The sequence below is a fragment of the Orcinus orca genome, chromosome 10 (genome assembly GCF_937001465.1).
Source record: "Orcinus orca chromosome 10, mOrcOrc1.1, whole genome shotgun sequence".
NCBI lineage: Eukaryota > Metazoa > Chordata > Mammalia > Artiodactyla > Delphinidae > Orcinus > Orcinus orca.
The window spans coordinates 9329280-9344521 of NC_064568.1; the positions used below are offsets into that span (position 1 = coordinate 9329280).

The 15242-nt window shown below is 38.8% G+C and overlaps 1 protein-coding gene across 5 annotated transcripts in view; it reads right to left on the reverse strand.

The window, feature by feature from the left end:
* The window catches only part of GRM7 (glutamate metabotropic receptor 7), an 853253-nt gene that overhangs the window by 410230 nt on the left and 427781 nt on the right, over window positions 1-15242 (reverse strand). For all 5 annotated transcript variants that reach the window (XR_007469857.1, XR_007469856.1, XM_049693592.1 and 2 more), the window contains exons 3-4: window positions 7752-7893; window positions 263-417 (exon numbers count right to left, since the gene is read on the reverse strand). Coding sequence is in view for 3 of the 5 variants with exons in the window: in XM_049693592.1 (XP_049549549.1) it covers window positions 263-417; window positions 7752-7893 (297 nt within the window). In the remaining 2 variants the exon portion in view is untranslated. The remainder of the gene's footprint in view (window positions 1-262; window positions 418-7751; window positions 7894-15242) is intronic.

Below are 15242 nucleotides of genomic sequence, written 5' to 3' on the forward strand. Positions count from 1 at the left end.
AAAGCTCTTGCAGCATAATAAAACAAAGGATATATGCTAATTGGGATATTATTATGAAAATAACATGATCTTTTCAAAAGAAGACTATCAACTAAAAGAATAGACCAGATATAGGGCCTCATTTGTATTTCATGGCTGCAAGTTTGAAACTATCCTGCATAAATTATGTAAAAAACCCAACCCACAAAGAGACACACGTTTAGCCACCCTACACAGCACCAACCATTCTCTTATAGTATCATGCTACTGAGAAAACTCATACCTTCCACAGTCGCTCGCTTGGGCTGAATGGTGATGGCTCCTTCTGCAATATCTTCATGCTGGTGCAATGGGTTTATTTTGGATCCCCAGCTGTCTGATCCCACCCAAAGGAAATGGCCTACTTGGTCAGCTCTTTTGGCTGCTGCAAGGATCTGCCTGTGGAGAGGAACATTAAAAATATATCTTAATGATAAAGAGCAGCTATTGAACACATACATATTAGGAATCAAGCAGAAGAAAAGCAAGTTAATATTTCTCAAAAAGTAAGTGATCAATAGTAAGGAAAAGGATTTACATCCTTAATATATGAAGAGTTTTTGTAAACCAATAAGACAAGTAATCAAAGTAGCTTGAGGTAAATAGGCAGAGTATTAAAAATCAAAAGATAAAAGGAGTAATATAAATAACCAGTAAGCTGGTTATTCACATACATTAAAAAGGCAGAAAATGTGAATTAGAACACAATATTTAACTTTGGCCAAAACGTTCGTTTGGTTTTATTCTGTGTTGTGAGTTTTGGCATGAGGCTGGAGACATGAGCACTCCCATTTGCTGCTGGTAGTATGTATCGTTTCTGGAAAGCAATGTATCAGTCTAAATGAAGCATCTTGAATTATTTATAAAAATGAACATAAATTCATATTAAGCTTGAAACATGTACAGCTCATGTTTATAAATGAAAATAATATACAAATAACAAGGGCAATAAGGGCAAATAAAAAAGGGAAACTCATTCTTCATGAAATTAATACAATAATATTTTTGGAAGAACAGGGGATGGATAAGAGGTAACTACATTTGTGCAACAGAAACTACTTTGGTGGGTAATAACAGCAGTGGTGGTTGGTTTGCCTCTCAGGACTTGCAGATACCAGGTACCACAGATGTACATGGTTCAATACAATATGACTGGTTGAAAAACTGTATATGAAATTGCAAAAACCAAAGGTCTCCTTCTCTTTCATCTGGGCAGCATAGGGAATGGTAATTTTCCAATAAAATCCTAAGGAATAGGTTCTGATACTGTGAACACCCAAACAGTAGAAGGTGGTAGATGTGAGGTGGTGAGTTAAACATGACGGTGGTCGGAGTGAGGGAAGAAGTTAAATTACCATTAAGAAATGAAATGGTAAATTTCCTCTAGGAAATCTTCACCTGGCTTACAGAATTCTAGAAACCAAAGGTGTGTTTTCCCAGGCAGAAAACAGCTTCTCTGGAAAAATCTGAACCACCCCAGGAAAAAGATTCTAGATACTGATACAGAGTTATTCTCTCATGGAATGGCCACTGGGATGCCTGACCAGTCCACCCAGAGCCCTGTCAGTTGACAAATTCTGCCCACGTACATAGAACTCTCTGTGTCTTACTCAAATGGAAACTGCCGGAAATGACACATCATTGGGGAAAATTCCCAAGGTAAAATAGAAACCAAATAAATTAACAAGGGAAAGGACATTGGCGTGGAGTGAGGCAGAGAAAATATACCAAAAAAACAAACAAAAAAGAAACAAAAAGAAGCAAGTGCAGTTAAATGAGAATTATCATCTCTATTACCAAGAATGATAGAAACAACAATAAGAAATAACCCTCAGCTATTAAAAATATGAAACTAAAATTAAGTTAGAAGAGATAAAGAAGAAAGTGAAGAAACATTTTCAGAAAGCAAAACGACAACAAAAAGGTACAACATACACAAGAAAAGATAAGTGTCTTAAAGAATAAACCCAGGAAGACTTACATCCAACTAACAGCATTTCCAGAACAAATGTAAAGAGAAATGAAAGTTTTAAATATCTTTTTAATGAAAAAAAACCTGCAAGGAATTGAAAGTATGAATTTCCAAATTAAAAGAGACTCATCCAGCAATTTAATGGGGGGAAATAAAGCATGTCACAGAATTAAGAATTCTGGAAAAAGTGAGAATAAAGCTTTCAAGAGAAAATTGGGACCTCTGGAGAGTAATAAGCAGAATATTACCAACCTCTCAAGAGAAGGGGAAAAAAAAAAAAAAAGGATGACAGATGATGAAGTAATGCCTTCCAAATTTTGAGAAAAAAACATTCATAATCTAGAATTCTAATGTTTAACACACACAGAATCTCTATACAAATAGAACTGGCATCTATAAAGGTAGAAAGACAGACAGATAGACGGAAAGACAGATAGATAGATAGACAGATATCCAAGGGATCTTAAAGATTTTCCTATGCAAACTTAGAATCTCAAATGCCTTGCAAGTTTCAAGTCTTGTAATTCATTAGTCACCATAGATACTTGCTATAAATCATTTACGTGCCAGGTATGATGTGTTTAAAAATAAATATGAGACCACACCTTACATTTCCAACTAGTAATTAAGTGTGGAGGCAGGATGAGAGTATTTTTAGGCATGAAACACACAGAAAAGTTTTTCTTTAATTTTTCCTTTACTAGAAAATCATTGGAGGGTACACTTCAGCAAAAAAAGAAAATAAATGATGAATAAAAATGAAAGAAAGAGAGAGAGAAAGAAAAAGAAAATCTTAAAATAATAGAGACCAGTCTAGTTTAAAACAGAAAGATAGAGCTTTCAGGAGGGAAGTGTCCGAAAAAGTAATGGAACTCGCAGATTATTTTATATATATGAACATATGGGAAAAGTGATAGGCCTAGGACATTAATAATAAAATATTAAAGATAACTATGCAAGTAAAAACACTGTCATATTAACTCCAGGAAAAACAAAAAGTTTTTCCCCCAAAATCATATCACAGAAAAAATACTTGACGCTGTAGTATATAATATTTATACAATCATAATAATGTCAACTCTGATTTTTACTAAATGAAAATCTGATAGAACAATGTTGGGAAGATAAAGGAGGTGTAAAGGAGCCAAATTCTACCTCACATAAGAGGAATTGATAGATAATATTTTAAAGTAATAGTTCCAAAATTGCAGTATAAGCACATTAGGCAGGTAAAAGCAGTAGAATTCACTTAAAGAAATATAATAATTGCTCAAGGAGAACAAAACCAGAGAGTATGGTGGGATGGGACAGGAGACCAATGTTTTGCATCAAAAATGTTTTAGTCATATTTTGTTTTTTTAAAAAATTATGTGCCTTTATTATTTTCACAAAAATAAAACACAATCGTTTATACTTTATCCATAGAGATACCATTTCTATTGATACTAATCTACCCAAAGGATATGATTACTGATGCTGTGAAAATCGTATGTTCATTACTGGAGATAACCTAAATGCAGAGCAATAAGGGACTGGTTAAAGAAATGATAGTGCATCCAAAGGACGGATTAGAGACCAATTAAAATTATACATAGTTTGATTTCTGCACGGTATTGTTAAGGAAAAAAAAAGTCAAATTAAAAAAACTGAAAAAGATTATTCAGTTCTTACATAATGAAGGCTGGCCCCACATATATGAATATATGCGTACTTAAAAGTATAGAGTTGTATGACAGCACAGAAAAATAAGGATAATACACAATTTGTTGCTAATAACAGTTCATTGAGAAAGTGCTGATGAGGTTTGAAGAGCATGAAAAGGATGGGGAGAAGCCAACTATAACAAGGTAAGAAAGACAAAACTGATATAAACACGAAAAGTAAATATTCACTTTAATATGTTTACATAAAAGTGTGGGTTAATTTATTAAGAGAAATAAGATTGAACCATTTAAACATATTATTGTATGAGATGTGAACTGCAAAAAGTAGAATATCAAATTCTATGCGATCCTGATTCTGTTGGGGAAAACTTACTTACATTTAGAATAAAATAATTGCAAATGTTAAACCAGAATTTTATTAGTGGTTATCTCTGAGTGTTGGGATAGCAAGTTTTATAGGGGATTACTTGCGATCCTGATTTGTGATTATTCTCTCTAACCTTTAATTCTTCTAGATAAGCAGGGGGCAGAGTAAAAGTAAGGATTCCTTTAACTAAAATGCAACGGCAAAAATGTTTCCATTATTTTCCAGTGGGTTACAATAGCCCTGTATTACTTTTATAATCAGAAAAAAAAGTGTTTCAGGAAAACAATACACTCTTGTCTAACATTCAAATTATCAGTACCCATGACTGATTAAGCACTTAGCTTCAAAGTCTAGATATTAAGGTCTTCTCACTGCTATTCTCTGACAAAGTATTTGAAATTAATGTTCTAAGAAATCTCAAAATTCCCCATCTACAGTGCAGATCTTCTGAAAAAAGAAATAACATAACATTGTGGGTTAACAGTGGGCTTAAGTTCATGTTTTGAAAGAAACTTATATATGCACTTGACTTTTATTACCGTGCTCAAAAACTATTACTGCTGTCACTTCTATGAGTCACACTACACAATGGTATTCAACCACAAACTCCCATGCAAAAAATAATGAGCATAGCTGTTGAGCAGATTTTATACCTTTTTACATCGCAAACTAAAACCTCACACTACCTGCAAGTCAAGGATATTACAACCAATTAATCACCAGAGCTATTAGTAAATAAATCTTTTATGTGCCATGTACATAAATATAAACAGGGGGCCACACCTTATCAATGTATTACATATTTTAGAATGTGCAAAATATGTATGAAAAAAATTTATGAGATGATTAAGAAAAGTATGAGTTGACAAGATCTGGAGCAAAAGAAAAGAAAGAGTAATATTATAACAACAAAGTGCCTTAAATAACTAAATCACAAAGTGTTGAAGAAAATGCCCTAAGAGCGAGAGAATCAGCATTTTGTAAGGAGAGAAATGATACGTCTAAGGGGTGATCAGAAACAGTTTCATGGAGAAGGGCACGTTGGAAATAAACTTCGAAGAACAGACACAATCTCAACAGGTAGAGAAGTAGAGGAGAAACACCATGAGTCAAAGCCCCGATGGAGGAGTGATTAGGACACGCTGGAGGACCAGTCATGCATTGTAGGTGGAGAACTGAGTGAGTGAAGGCAGGGTCTACATGCAAAAATAGGACCACATTTTAAACCATCGTGAAGTTCAGAGAGAGAGGCCTTTACTTAAATTATTAAACAGCCTAGGCATTTGATTCATTCTCATTTGATGACATTCACTGAGGATCTGCCATGTACTGAACACTGTGATAAGGGCTAAGGATATGAAAGGGACTCAAAAGGGGCATCATCTCTGTCTTAATGAGGGCTACAGACTAGTGGAGAATACAGACACTATTTAAATGATCAAAGGATGTAAAATTACATCAGTGACATAAACTATGAAACTGAGTTGTTATGAGAAACTTATCAAAGCTACATTGTTCAGAGAAATCTTCCCTCAAAAGCAACACTATCGACGGCACTAAAATGATGAAGTGGGGAAGCAAAGCACTCCAGGCAGCTGGAAGAGAATGTACAAAGACCCAGGGAGGAGGAAACACAAATGGCCCCTTGCCTGCAGTACACAAAGCACGAGGGAGCATGGGATGAAATAAAGCTAGAAAAGCACAAGTCCAGATCATCATAGAAAGAGCTCAAAAGGATTTTCATTTTACTGACGGGAAGACTGAGGCCTCAAAGAGTTAGGGAAGTAGGGTGTGGGGCGAGGCTTGCCCAAGGTGAGACGGTGGTCATTTAAGTAGCAAAAAAAAAAAAAAATCCATCCTCGGGTATCCTGACTTGAGGTTTAATACTCTTCTCATTTACTCGTCCTGCCACCCATGTCAGAGCTCAAAACTGTGATGGGGTTAAGGTTATGAAAGGAAGTCAAAAGGGGCATCGCCTCCATTTTAATGATGTGTACAAACTAGTGGAGAATACAGACTCCAATTAAGTGATGGGTGGATTCAGAAGCAGATGGAGGATACACATGGAGGGGGACACACAGGACCGGCAGGCTGGCAGTGATGGAGGTGCAATACTCCACGTGGGGGTAACAATGGCCTGGAACCTTCAACTTTACTCTTAATAAAATATATTCACCTTCAAATTAAGCAACATATTATTTTGAACTGTGAGACAAACTAAGATTAAAAAAATCCACACAGCTTTCCCATCGGCAAAGGTGTAAACTGGCAACATCTCTTTGGAAAACAATATTCACATTTAAGAAGGAACGCATCTTTGTCCTGGAAACTTATTTTCCAGGAATTTCTGTTTTAAATACTTACAAATATATAAAGTAATACACTTGTAATTATTATATATTTGCAGTATGTTAATATTATATATCACACATTGTAAAGTATGTGTATATTAACATTTCATATTTGCACACACAGATTTGCGGAAGAGAAAGTTTATCGCAACACAATTTGTAATTGCAAAAGTCTGTAATCAAACTTAAATGTCAATCAGGAAGGGAGCAGTTAGATAAATGACAGGAAATATATAAAATGCAATTCTGCATGGCTATTGAAAAGACTGAATAGATCTATAGGTACTGACATCCAGAGACTTCCACGAAAAAAGAGTGAGTGAAGGCGAGCAGGGGGGAGATCAATAGTGTTCTACCATTTGTGTAAAAATATACACACTGTCCCTAGAAAAATATACAAGACACTGGTTATTAGCTATAGCGTCTGGAAAGGAAAAGTTGTTAGCTACGGGACAGGATGAATGCATCTTTTTTTTTTTTTTTTTTTTTTTTTTTACGGTACGCGGGCCTCTCACTGTTGTGGCCTCTCCCGTTGCGGAGCACAGGCTCCGGACGCGCAGGCCCAGCGGCCACGGCTCACGGGCCCAGCCGCTCCGCGGCATGTGGGATCCTCCCGAACCGGGGCACGAACCCGTATCCCCTGCATCGGCAGGCAGACTCTCAACCACTGCGCCACCAGGGAAGCCCATCTTTTTTTTTTAATCTAGATTTTTAAACAATTTTTGATATTTTAAATCAGGTGTAATTACTGTTTGTTCTAAAAATGATAAGGATTGCGGACCAACTGAGGTGGCAGTGGTCAGAAATGGAAACAGGGCCTATTTGTGTTCTAGAAACATTTCAAAGGTTAGCCCTCCATGGCTTGGCCAAGGAATAAGCTAAAAAGGAAAGTCAAAATTAACAATCAGATTGTTGACACCAAGGAGGATCAAGGTAAAGAAAAAGACGACAAGTGGATTGGAGAATGTAGAGATATGACAAGCTTGGTTTTGAACACATGAAGTCCAAAGCAGGAGTAATATGGCCAGAAATATAAGGCAGTTTTACATTAAGAAGAACCACTCTAGATAAAAGTCTGTTACACGTGGATATATTATTTAGTAAAAGAACCTTCAGAAAGTCCAGGGGTTTTCTCTTTTTACAAGTAATTGAATACAATTTTTTAGCTAATGGGGGGAAATATATGACAGAAACATGCCGCTGCTTCCACGGTTCGCTCTAATTACTTCTGTGGGGTAGAAAGCGCGAACAGACTCTGCCACCATGTAATTATCGATTTGATTCTGTGCTATCTTTTCCCCTTTGTCTGCCAGGATCCTGATCTTTCTGTCTCCTAAATCGCAACATGCATATTAACGAATTTCACCAGTCAGCCTTACTTGATATCCTCATCGTTGGCAAAAATCACGACAGCCCTGGAGTTAGGTGTGTCCAGGAGCTGTTTGATAATTTTATCGAAGTCAATGGTCCTGTCTTTGCGTTCTTGGGGGATTCTCACGGACTGGGCAATGCAGAGCCCACCTGTGTAAGAAAAGAAAGCAGAGTATCAATAAAGTTCTTGCAGAGATACCAAACAAACCAGGGAAAGTAGACGGGGAGGAGGAACTTGCAAATTCTGAGTGCATAGCGCTTCCTTGGTGATTTGCTGAATGAGGAAGGCTGAGGATATTATGCTGAGTTCATACCTGGTGCACCTTCCATGGTAAGGCACAGCCTCATTTTCTTAGTAATGCACTTGTATGCACAGGAGTACCAGTGATACTCATTCTGGAGAGGTAGGTTTAGGTAGACAAACTGGATGGGAGGGCTTTAAAATGAATGTAAGACACTACAGGAAAACCACAGTCAACTACAGTATAAAAGTACTTGAACAGGTAAAACTCATGTCAATTTCTATTGCTTTTCTGGTGTTTGCATTCTCATAGTTTTTTCCCCTTTATACCCGTTCCAACTTTTCAAGCTCACAGCCAATGGAGTAAATCTAAAAATAAAACAACAAGAACAAGATCAACTATTATAAGTCAGAGTAATAAATTTTTATTGACCACATACTATGTGCCCAACCTACAAATGTGTGTTCTATGTATGTTATCTGATCTTAAAAATCCTTATAAGGTGGTTAGCACTGCCCATTTCATGTTAATAGAAAAGGGGATTAAACAGAAAAATAAATGTGTTTACTCCAGACTTCTCAGGACCATTATGGTATTAACTGGCTTATGAATATCAAGACAGGGGAACATGCAGCAGTTTAGCAAGCAACTGATACCCTCTCCACTACTCAACACCTGCTTAGTAGCAGCTCCTGGATCTAGTGGTTTTTGTTTGTTTGTTTGTTTTATGAAACACAACTTAAGAAAGGCTTGCATAGACAAAAGAGGTAGAGAGGATTATTTGTAGGAAAAGCCCCAAAGGTCATCCAATGGGCAGAAGACCTAGGGGCAGAGACAAGAGGAAAACCTTGTTCTTTTTGTAATGTGGAGATACCCATAATTAACAAGCTTATACCCAGAGCATCGACAACTGGGAGGAAGCTACTAGGCTTCCATAAGCATAGAAAAGTATAAACTCTAATCCAAAAGTGAACCTCCATTACATCTTTTTTGTTTGTCTGTTTGTTTGGTTAGTTTTTGTGGTACGCGGGCCTCTCACTGTTGTGGCCTCTCCTGCTGCGGAGCACAGGCTCCGGACGCGCAGGCTCAGCGGCCATGGCTCACGGGCCCAGCCGCTCCACGGCATGTGGGATCTTCCCGGACCGGGGCACTAACCCGTGTCCCCTGCATCGGCAGGCGGACTCTCAACCACTGCGCCACCAGGGAAGCCCCCTCCATTACATCTTAATCCCAATCAGTGTCAGCTCTCTCTAAGTGGCTCTCAACCTTCAATGTGCTTGAAATCACCGGTGGTCCTTCTATAAAGTATAGAAGTCCAGCGACACTGTCAACCAACTTGACCTGACATTTACAGAGCGATCCCCAGGACAACAGAAGAGTAGACATTCTTTTCAAGTGGGAAATGGAACATTCATTAAGCTAGACCATCTTCTGGGTCATAAAAGAGAAAAAAACCCTTAAATTCAAAAGAACATTATGCTCTCAGACAATAACAGAATCAAACTGAAAATCAGTAACAGAAAGAAAAGAGGAAAATCTCCAAACACTTGGAAATTAAACAACATACATCTAAATTAACTTGGAAATTAAACAACACACATCTACCCACGTGTCAAAGAAGAGGTGTCAAGGGAAATTTAAAAGTATTTCTAACTAAATGAAAATGAAACGGCAACATCTCAAAATATATAGATTACAGCTAAACTGATGTTTATACAGAAATAGATATCATTAAATGCTTATGTTCGGAAAGAAGAAACATCCAAAATCAGCAACCTAAACTACTTTAAGAAATAAGAGAGGTGCTTCCCTGGTGGCGCAGTAGTTGAGAGTCCGCCTGCCGATGCAGGGGACGCGGGTTCGTGCCCCGGTCCGGGAAGATCCCACATGCCGCGGAGCGGCTGAGCCCGTGAGCCATGGCCGCTGAGCCTGCGCGTCCGGAGCCTGTGCTCCGCAACGGGAGAGGCCACAACAGTGAGAGCCCCGCGTACCACAAAAAAAAAAAAAAAAGAAGAAGAGCTAAACAACTCCTCCCCCCAAAAAGCAGAAAAAGCCACAATGATAAATAAATAAAAACGAAATACCTATTAAAATAGCTTTTAAAAAATACTAACAATACCAAATACTAGAGAAGGTGCAGAGCAATAGGATCTCATTCATTGCTGGTGGAAATGCACAATGGTACAACCAGTTCGGAAAATAGTTTGGCATTTCCAAAATGTTAAATACAGAGTTAACATATCAAGCAGCAGTTCCAATCCTAGCTGTTTATCCAAGTGAATTGAAAAGTTATGTTCACACAAGTGTGCTCGTAAATGTTTATAGAAACTTCATTCATACACACTAAAACTGGAAACAACTAAGACGTGTGTCAACAGGTGAATGGATAAACTAACCGTGGTCTACCCAGGCAATAGGATACTACTCAGCAACAAAAGGGAACTACTGATTCTTGGAAGAAGGTGAATGAATCTTAAATGCATTTTGCTAAGTGAAAAAGTTAAACCCCAAATACTACATATTATATAATTCATTCATATGACATTCTAGGAAAAAGCAAAACCATAGGGGTGGAAAGTAGATCAGTGGATGCCAGTGGTTATAGGAGAGAGAGGAGGGGTTGACTACAAAGGGACTGCACAAGGGCACTTGGGGGCAGTGGAAACGTTCTGTATGGTGCTGTGATGTAGAAACATGACTCCAGGCACTTGCCCAAACCGTAAGAACAACGCGTCACGACAACTGGACTCTATGCAAAATCAACCAAGAAGTTAGGGGATCCTAAAATGGAACGCAGACTGTGACAAATGAACTGCATTATAAATGTATCAGAGAATTTCACTGAAGGGGATGAATAGGAAAGGAGCTGTCCTAAGTAACTTTTAAAAATAGTGTATGACTGGAAACTCTAAGGATAAAGACAAGAAGAACAGCACATAAAATGGTACTCTCATTTGTAAATTTTCCACAGGGATACAAGTTAGCAGTGCTGGAACTGCTACCCATACTGGAGTCAAACAAAACAAGAAAGAAATTGTATGTAATGGGAACCAGGTTTCTCAGAGTTAGGTAAAGAATTTAAACGCAAACAAGAGAATGTGGCTAGAATGGAACAAGCGGCGTGAGGCGGAGTCAGACATAGCGTAAACTCACGGCTTAGAGTGAGACGCTTGCATGCGTGGGTTATCTCATACATATGTACATGCATATGTGGGCTAGCATACATACATACATAGGTACCCTACCACTATCCACTGAGAGAGTCTAGAAGTAGTGACACTCCAATGCAACATCTAGTGACCAGACTGGTTTTGAAATACCATCTTTCAACAAAAAGAACCAGGTCTCTTTGGAGAAATGGGTGATTCTGAAGTTGGGGCAAAGCACATGCAAGACAAGTCTGGATCAACTTGTCATGTCAGGAAGCAAGAAGTCCACAAAAGAAAAAAAAAAAAATGGAAAGGGGGATGTCAGAAGGACGTAGGAGCCAACCTAAAAGAGCTCGCAACGAACAAAGCTAGAATAATATTAGCAACAAAATAAATAATGATGGTACTGAATGACTATCCAAGAATACACACAATACATACTCAGGAATCCATACTATTAACAAATAAGTGACCAAAATAATCAACAAATAGGAAAGATGGACTGAATCCTACTCACAGAACAATCCCAACTAATAAATTTTGAAGGAATGAGTGACATGGAATATTACCATTAGAACATTAGAGGAAAAACTGCTGCAGGCAAGGCCCACTGAGGAATGCTAAAATGCATGTGGGAAATTATAAAGAGACACTGAACATTTATGTGACTTAAAAGAATCTCACCCCAAATATTTACTAATTATTCTGGTGGTTTAAACATATGCCTACAACTTCTTTGATATTCTTCCTTTGAAGAGGTAGAGATTAATTGTTTTGCCCTTAAGCGTTGTCTGGACTTAGAGCCTAGCTTAAGAATATGGAAAAGGAAAAAGAATAACTGAACAGTGGATAAACTCAGCAGACTCTAACTGGACCACTAAGTTAACATCACTAGTGCTAAGTCACGTTGATTTAATGGGCCCCCTGATATGATGTGATGATAAGGGTGACCCCCATTTGTATTTTACTCTGCCCCAAACCCATAACCTTAATCTTTATCTGCTCATGAGAAAATGTCAGAAAAAAATTCCAATTAAGGGACATTCTACAAAATACCTGACTTGTACTTTTCAAAATTGTCAAGATCATGAAATAAAAGACTGAGAAACTGAAAACTGGATTGGATCCTTGGACAGCAAAAAGACATTCATGTAAAAACTGGTGAAATGGGAATAAAGTCTGAAGTTAAGAGTATTTTTACATTGTTAATTTCTCAATTTTGATAAGTGTACACTAGTTATTTAAAGTATTAACATTTGGGGAAAATCGAAGATGGGTATATAGGAATTCTATCTTTGTAACTCTTCTGTAATCTAAAATTATTTCAAGATAAAATGTAAATACACACACACAAACACACACACACACACATCTACCTGTCTATCTAATCTACCTATACCTACCTACCTTTCTGGGTCTTATCTGTAACGAATTCTTATTTAGTAAGTAGTGGAGCAGGCCCAGGAATCTGAACTTTTAACAAGAGCTTTAACTCAGTGGTTCTCATGCATTCATTCACCTGGAGGAGTTGTTTCAAAACACGTATTTCTGGTCCGCCCCTCCAGAAATTCTCATTCAGTAGGTTTGGGTGGGGCCTAGGAATCTGCATTTCTAACAAATTTCCAGGTGATGCTGATGTAGGTCAGGGGACCATCTTTTGAGAGCACTGCTCTAGGTGATACTGCTGCAGGTGGCCAGGAGATCGAGAAATATTCGAGAAATATTCACTTGGGTATCTCCAAATTGGTTGTAGCCAACTTAGGTAAAAGTAGAACTTAGGCATGGATATTCCAGCCAAACATTTTTAGGGCGCTCTTAGGATGGTGAGACAGGGAGAAAGAAGGAAGGGATGCATCGTTATGCTTTGTTATAAGGTTTCCAGCGATGCAGAGAGAGAGCAACAGGAGAAATATCCCTTGGGAATGGCGCCTACAGTCTCAAGGCCGTAATCGCTCCAAGGCTGGAAAACATCAGGGAGGATAAAGGGATGAAACCATCTGTAAACTGTTCTAGGGCTGCTGTGGGGAAGAAATGGCCACTTTACCACCTTCTCGGCAGGAGAAGGGGAATAATTCTGGATGGAAACCCAGCTTCTCATCAGGATTCAATTACAACTGAGTGGTTAAGCAAATGAGAGCGAACTCCATTTGGCGACACAATTAGTGGAGGGGCGGCCCGCACTTGCGGGTTTCGGGCTCAGCCAGCGCGCGCTGGGGGAACCGATGTGTGGAGTTTTGTGACTGCAGAATGGAGACGCTCACCACGTCTCAGAACTGCCCGCAGGTGAGCAAAATCAAACAACTCAACGGAAGAAAGAAACTAGCTGTCAACAGGGTAACGAGAACGGTCACGTTCATAAAGCTAAAATGTAAAAAGGAAAGAAGACTGAAAAACAAAGGATGAGAGAGAAACGTGCTGTTTTGATCTTTTCCTCCTGGAAGGCTTGAGAGGTACCTGCTGGAAAGACAGTCATTTCATTTGCCTCAGACCCAAAGGAGAATGTGGCAGGTAGATAAGTGTACGTATATTGCACACAGGTGACTTTGACCCAGGCATTCATTCAGACCAGGTCTTGTGTGTCTGCCAGCAAGGAATGAAGTGGTGCACACACCCGCACACACACACCCGGTGTTCAGATGTCAGTTAGCTTATTTCTCAATCATGGTGATATCTCAGCACACTACACTCAGCTCTTCTAACGTGTAACCAATTTTTTCATCTCAAGCTACTGCCCTATTGAATGCAAACTTTCCATGGTTCATGTTCTAGCTTAGTCCCTCAGAGTGGATTCCGCTCGCACACTGTTACATATCTGATGTTATTTAGTCACCTCAGCACCTGAGCAACCCACATTTGAGAAACTATTGGTTCAACACCACGAGCTTAAGAACCTAACTTTTGAGGTGCATTTCTTTTGTGTGTGAAGACTAATTGGAATTCGGCAGCGGCAGCTGGCATCGCAACTGACGATGAGGCCTTGCATTTCTATGCGGCACAAACACGTAGGAAAAATTGGACGGTATCATCATACATGTTGCAAATGGACGCATGTCACAGGACAACTCCGTTCATAACACGTCAGCTTTGACTGAAAAAGCCCACTGTCAGCAGCCTGAGGACATACAAGCCACTGAGGTGATGGAAAGAATTTCAGCATGTCAGAAATCAATCTGCTTTTCAATTTGGAGCTGAAAACTGGTCAGTTTTCTGTCTGTCTGTGGTAGCGAGCAATCTATAACTGCAAGAGAAGCTTCAGGAATCAGGCCACAGAGTGTTTCCATTAAAAATACTCTTCTCTCCCAAATGATTATGGATTTTTTTAGGAAAGCATTTCAAGTTTGCAGCCCAGTTCTGTCAGAGCTCACACATGATACACTCTCTCTGATGATCTGGTCTATGATTTAGATATGCCAATTCACGTTAGCAAATATTTATTGCGACTCTACTATGTGAAAGGCTCTCTAGGAATTTTTTTTTTTTTCTGAAGGAATATATGAGGGCAGTATAAAGAGTCTTAGAAATGACTGTGTTCCATTCTCCATTACAAACGGGGCAACTGAGGTCTGGAGAGTTTGATAGTGATGATATTAATCACAGGAGAAAGACTGACACTCACTAAGTTCTGTGTACGTGTCAGATTCCATCCTAAATGCTTTATATCATATTCATTAGTTATATAACCCCATGAGGCAGCTTTGCTAACATTCCCACTTGGACAGGTGGAAACAGAGGCACTCCGAAGTAACTCACCCCAAATCACAAATTTAATGACAGCGGAGTAGAAGGATTTTTGCCTTTCAAAATATAGCTCACAAATTGCAGGGAGAGGATGACAGACGTCACAGAAGCTGATAAAGACGTACCTAACACATCTTGTTAGAGGAATCACCAAAAGCGTGAGGGAAGAAGTTTAGTCTCAGATGGGATGTTTCACATCTGTGTAGGGGGTCAGTGGAAGGATACTTAATGGAGGGAAGACAGAAGTCAAACTGGAAAAGTCGTTACGGATACGATTGCCCAGCCCTCCCTTCCTTCTTGGCTAACAGATTCCTGGTTTTGCTCAGGGTGGAGAGATGTCTGGTCCCAAGCAACAGCCTATCACAGATCA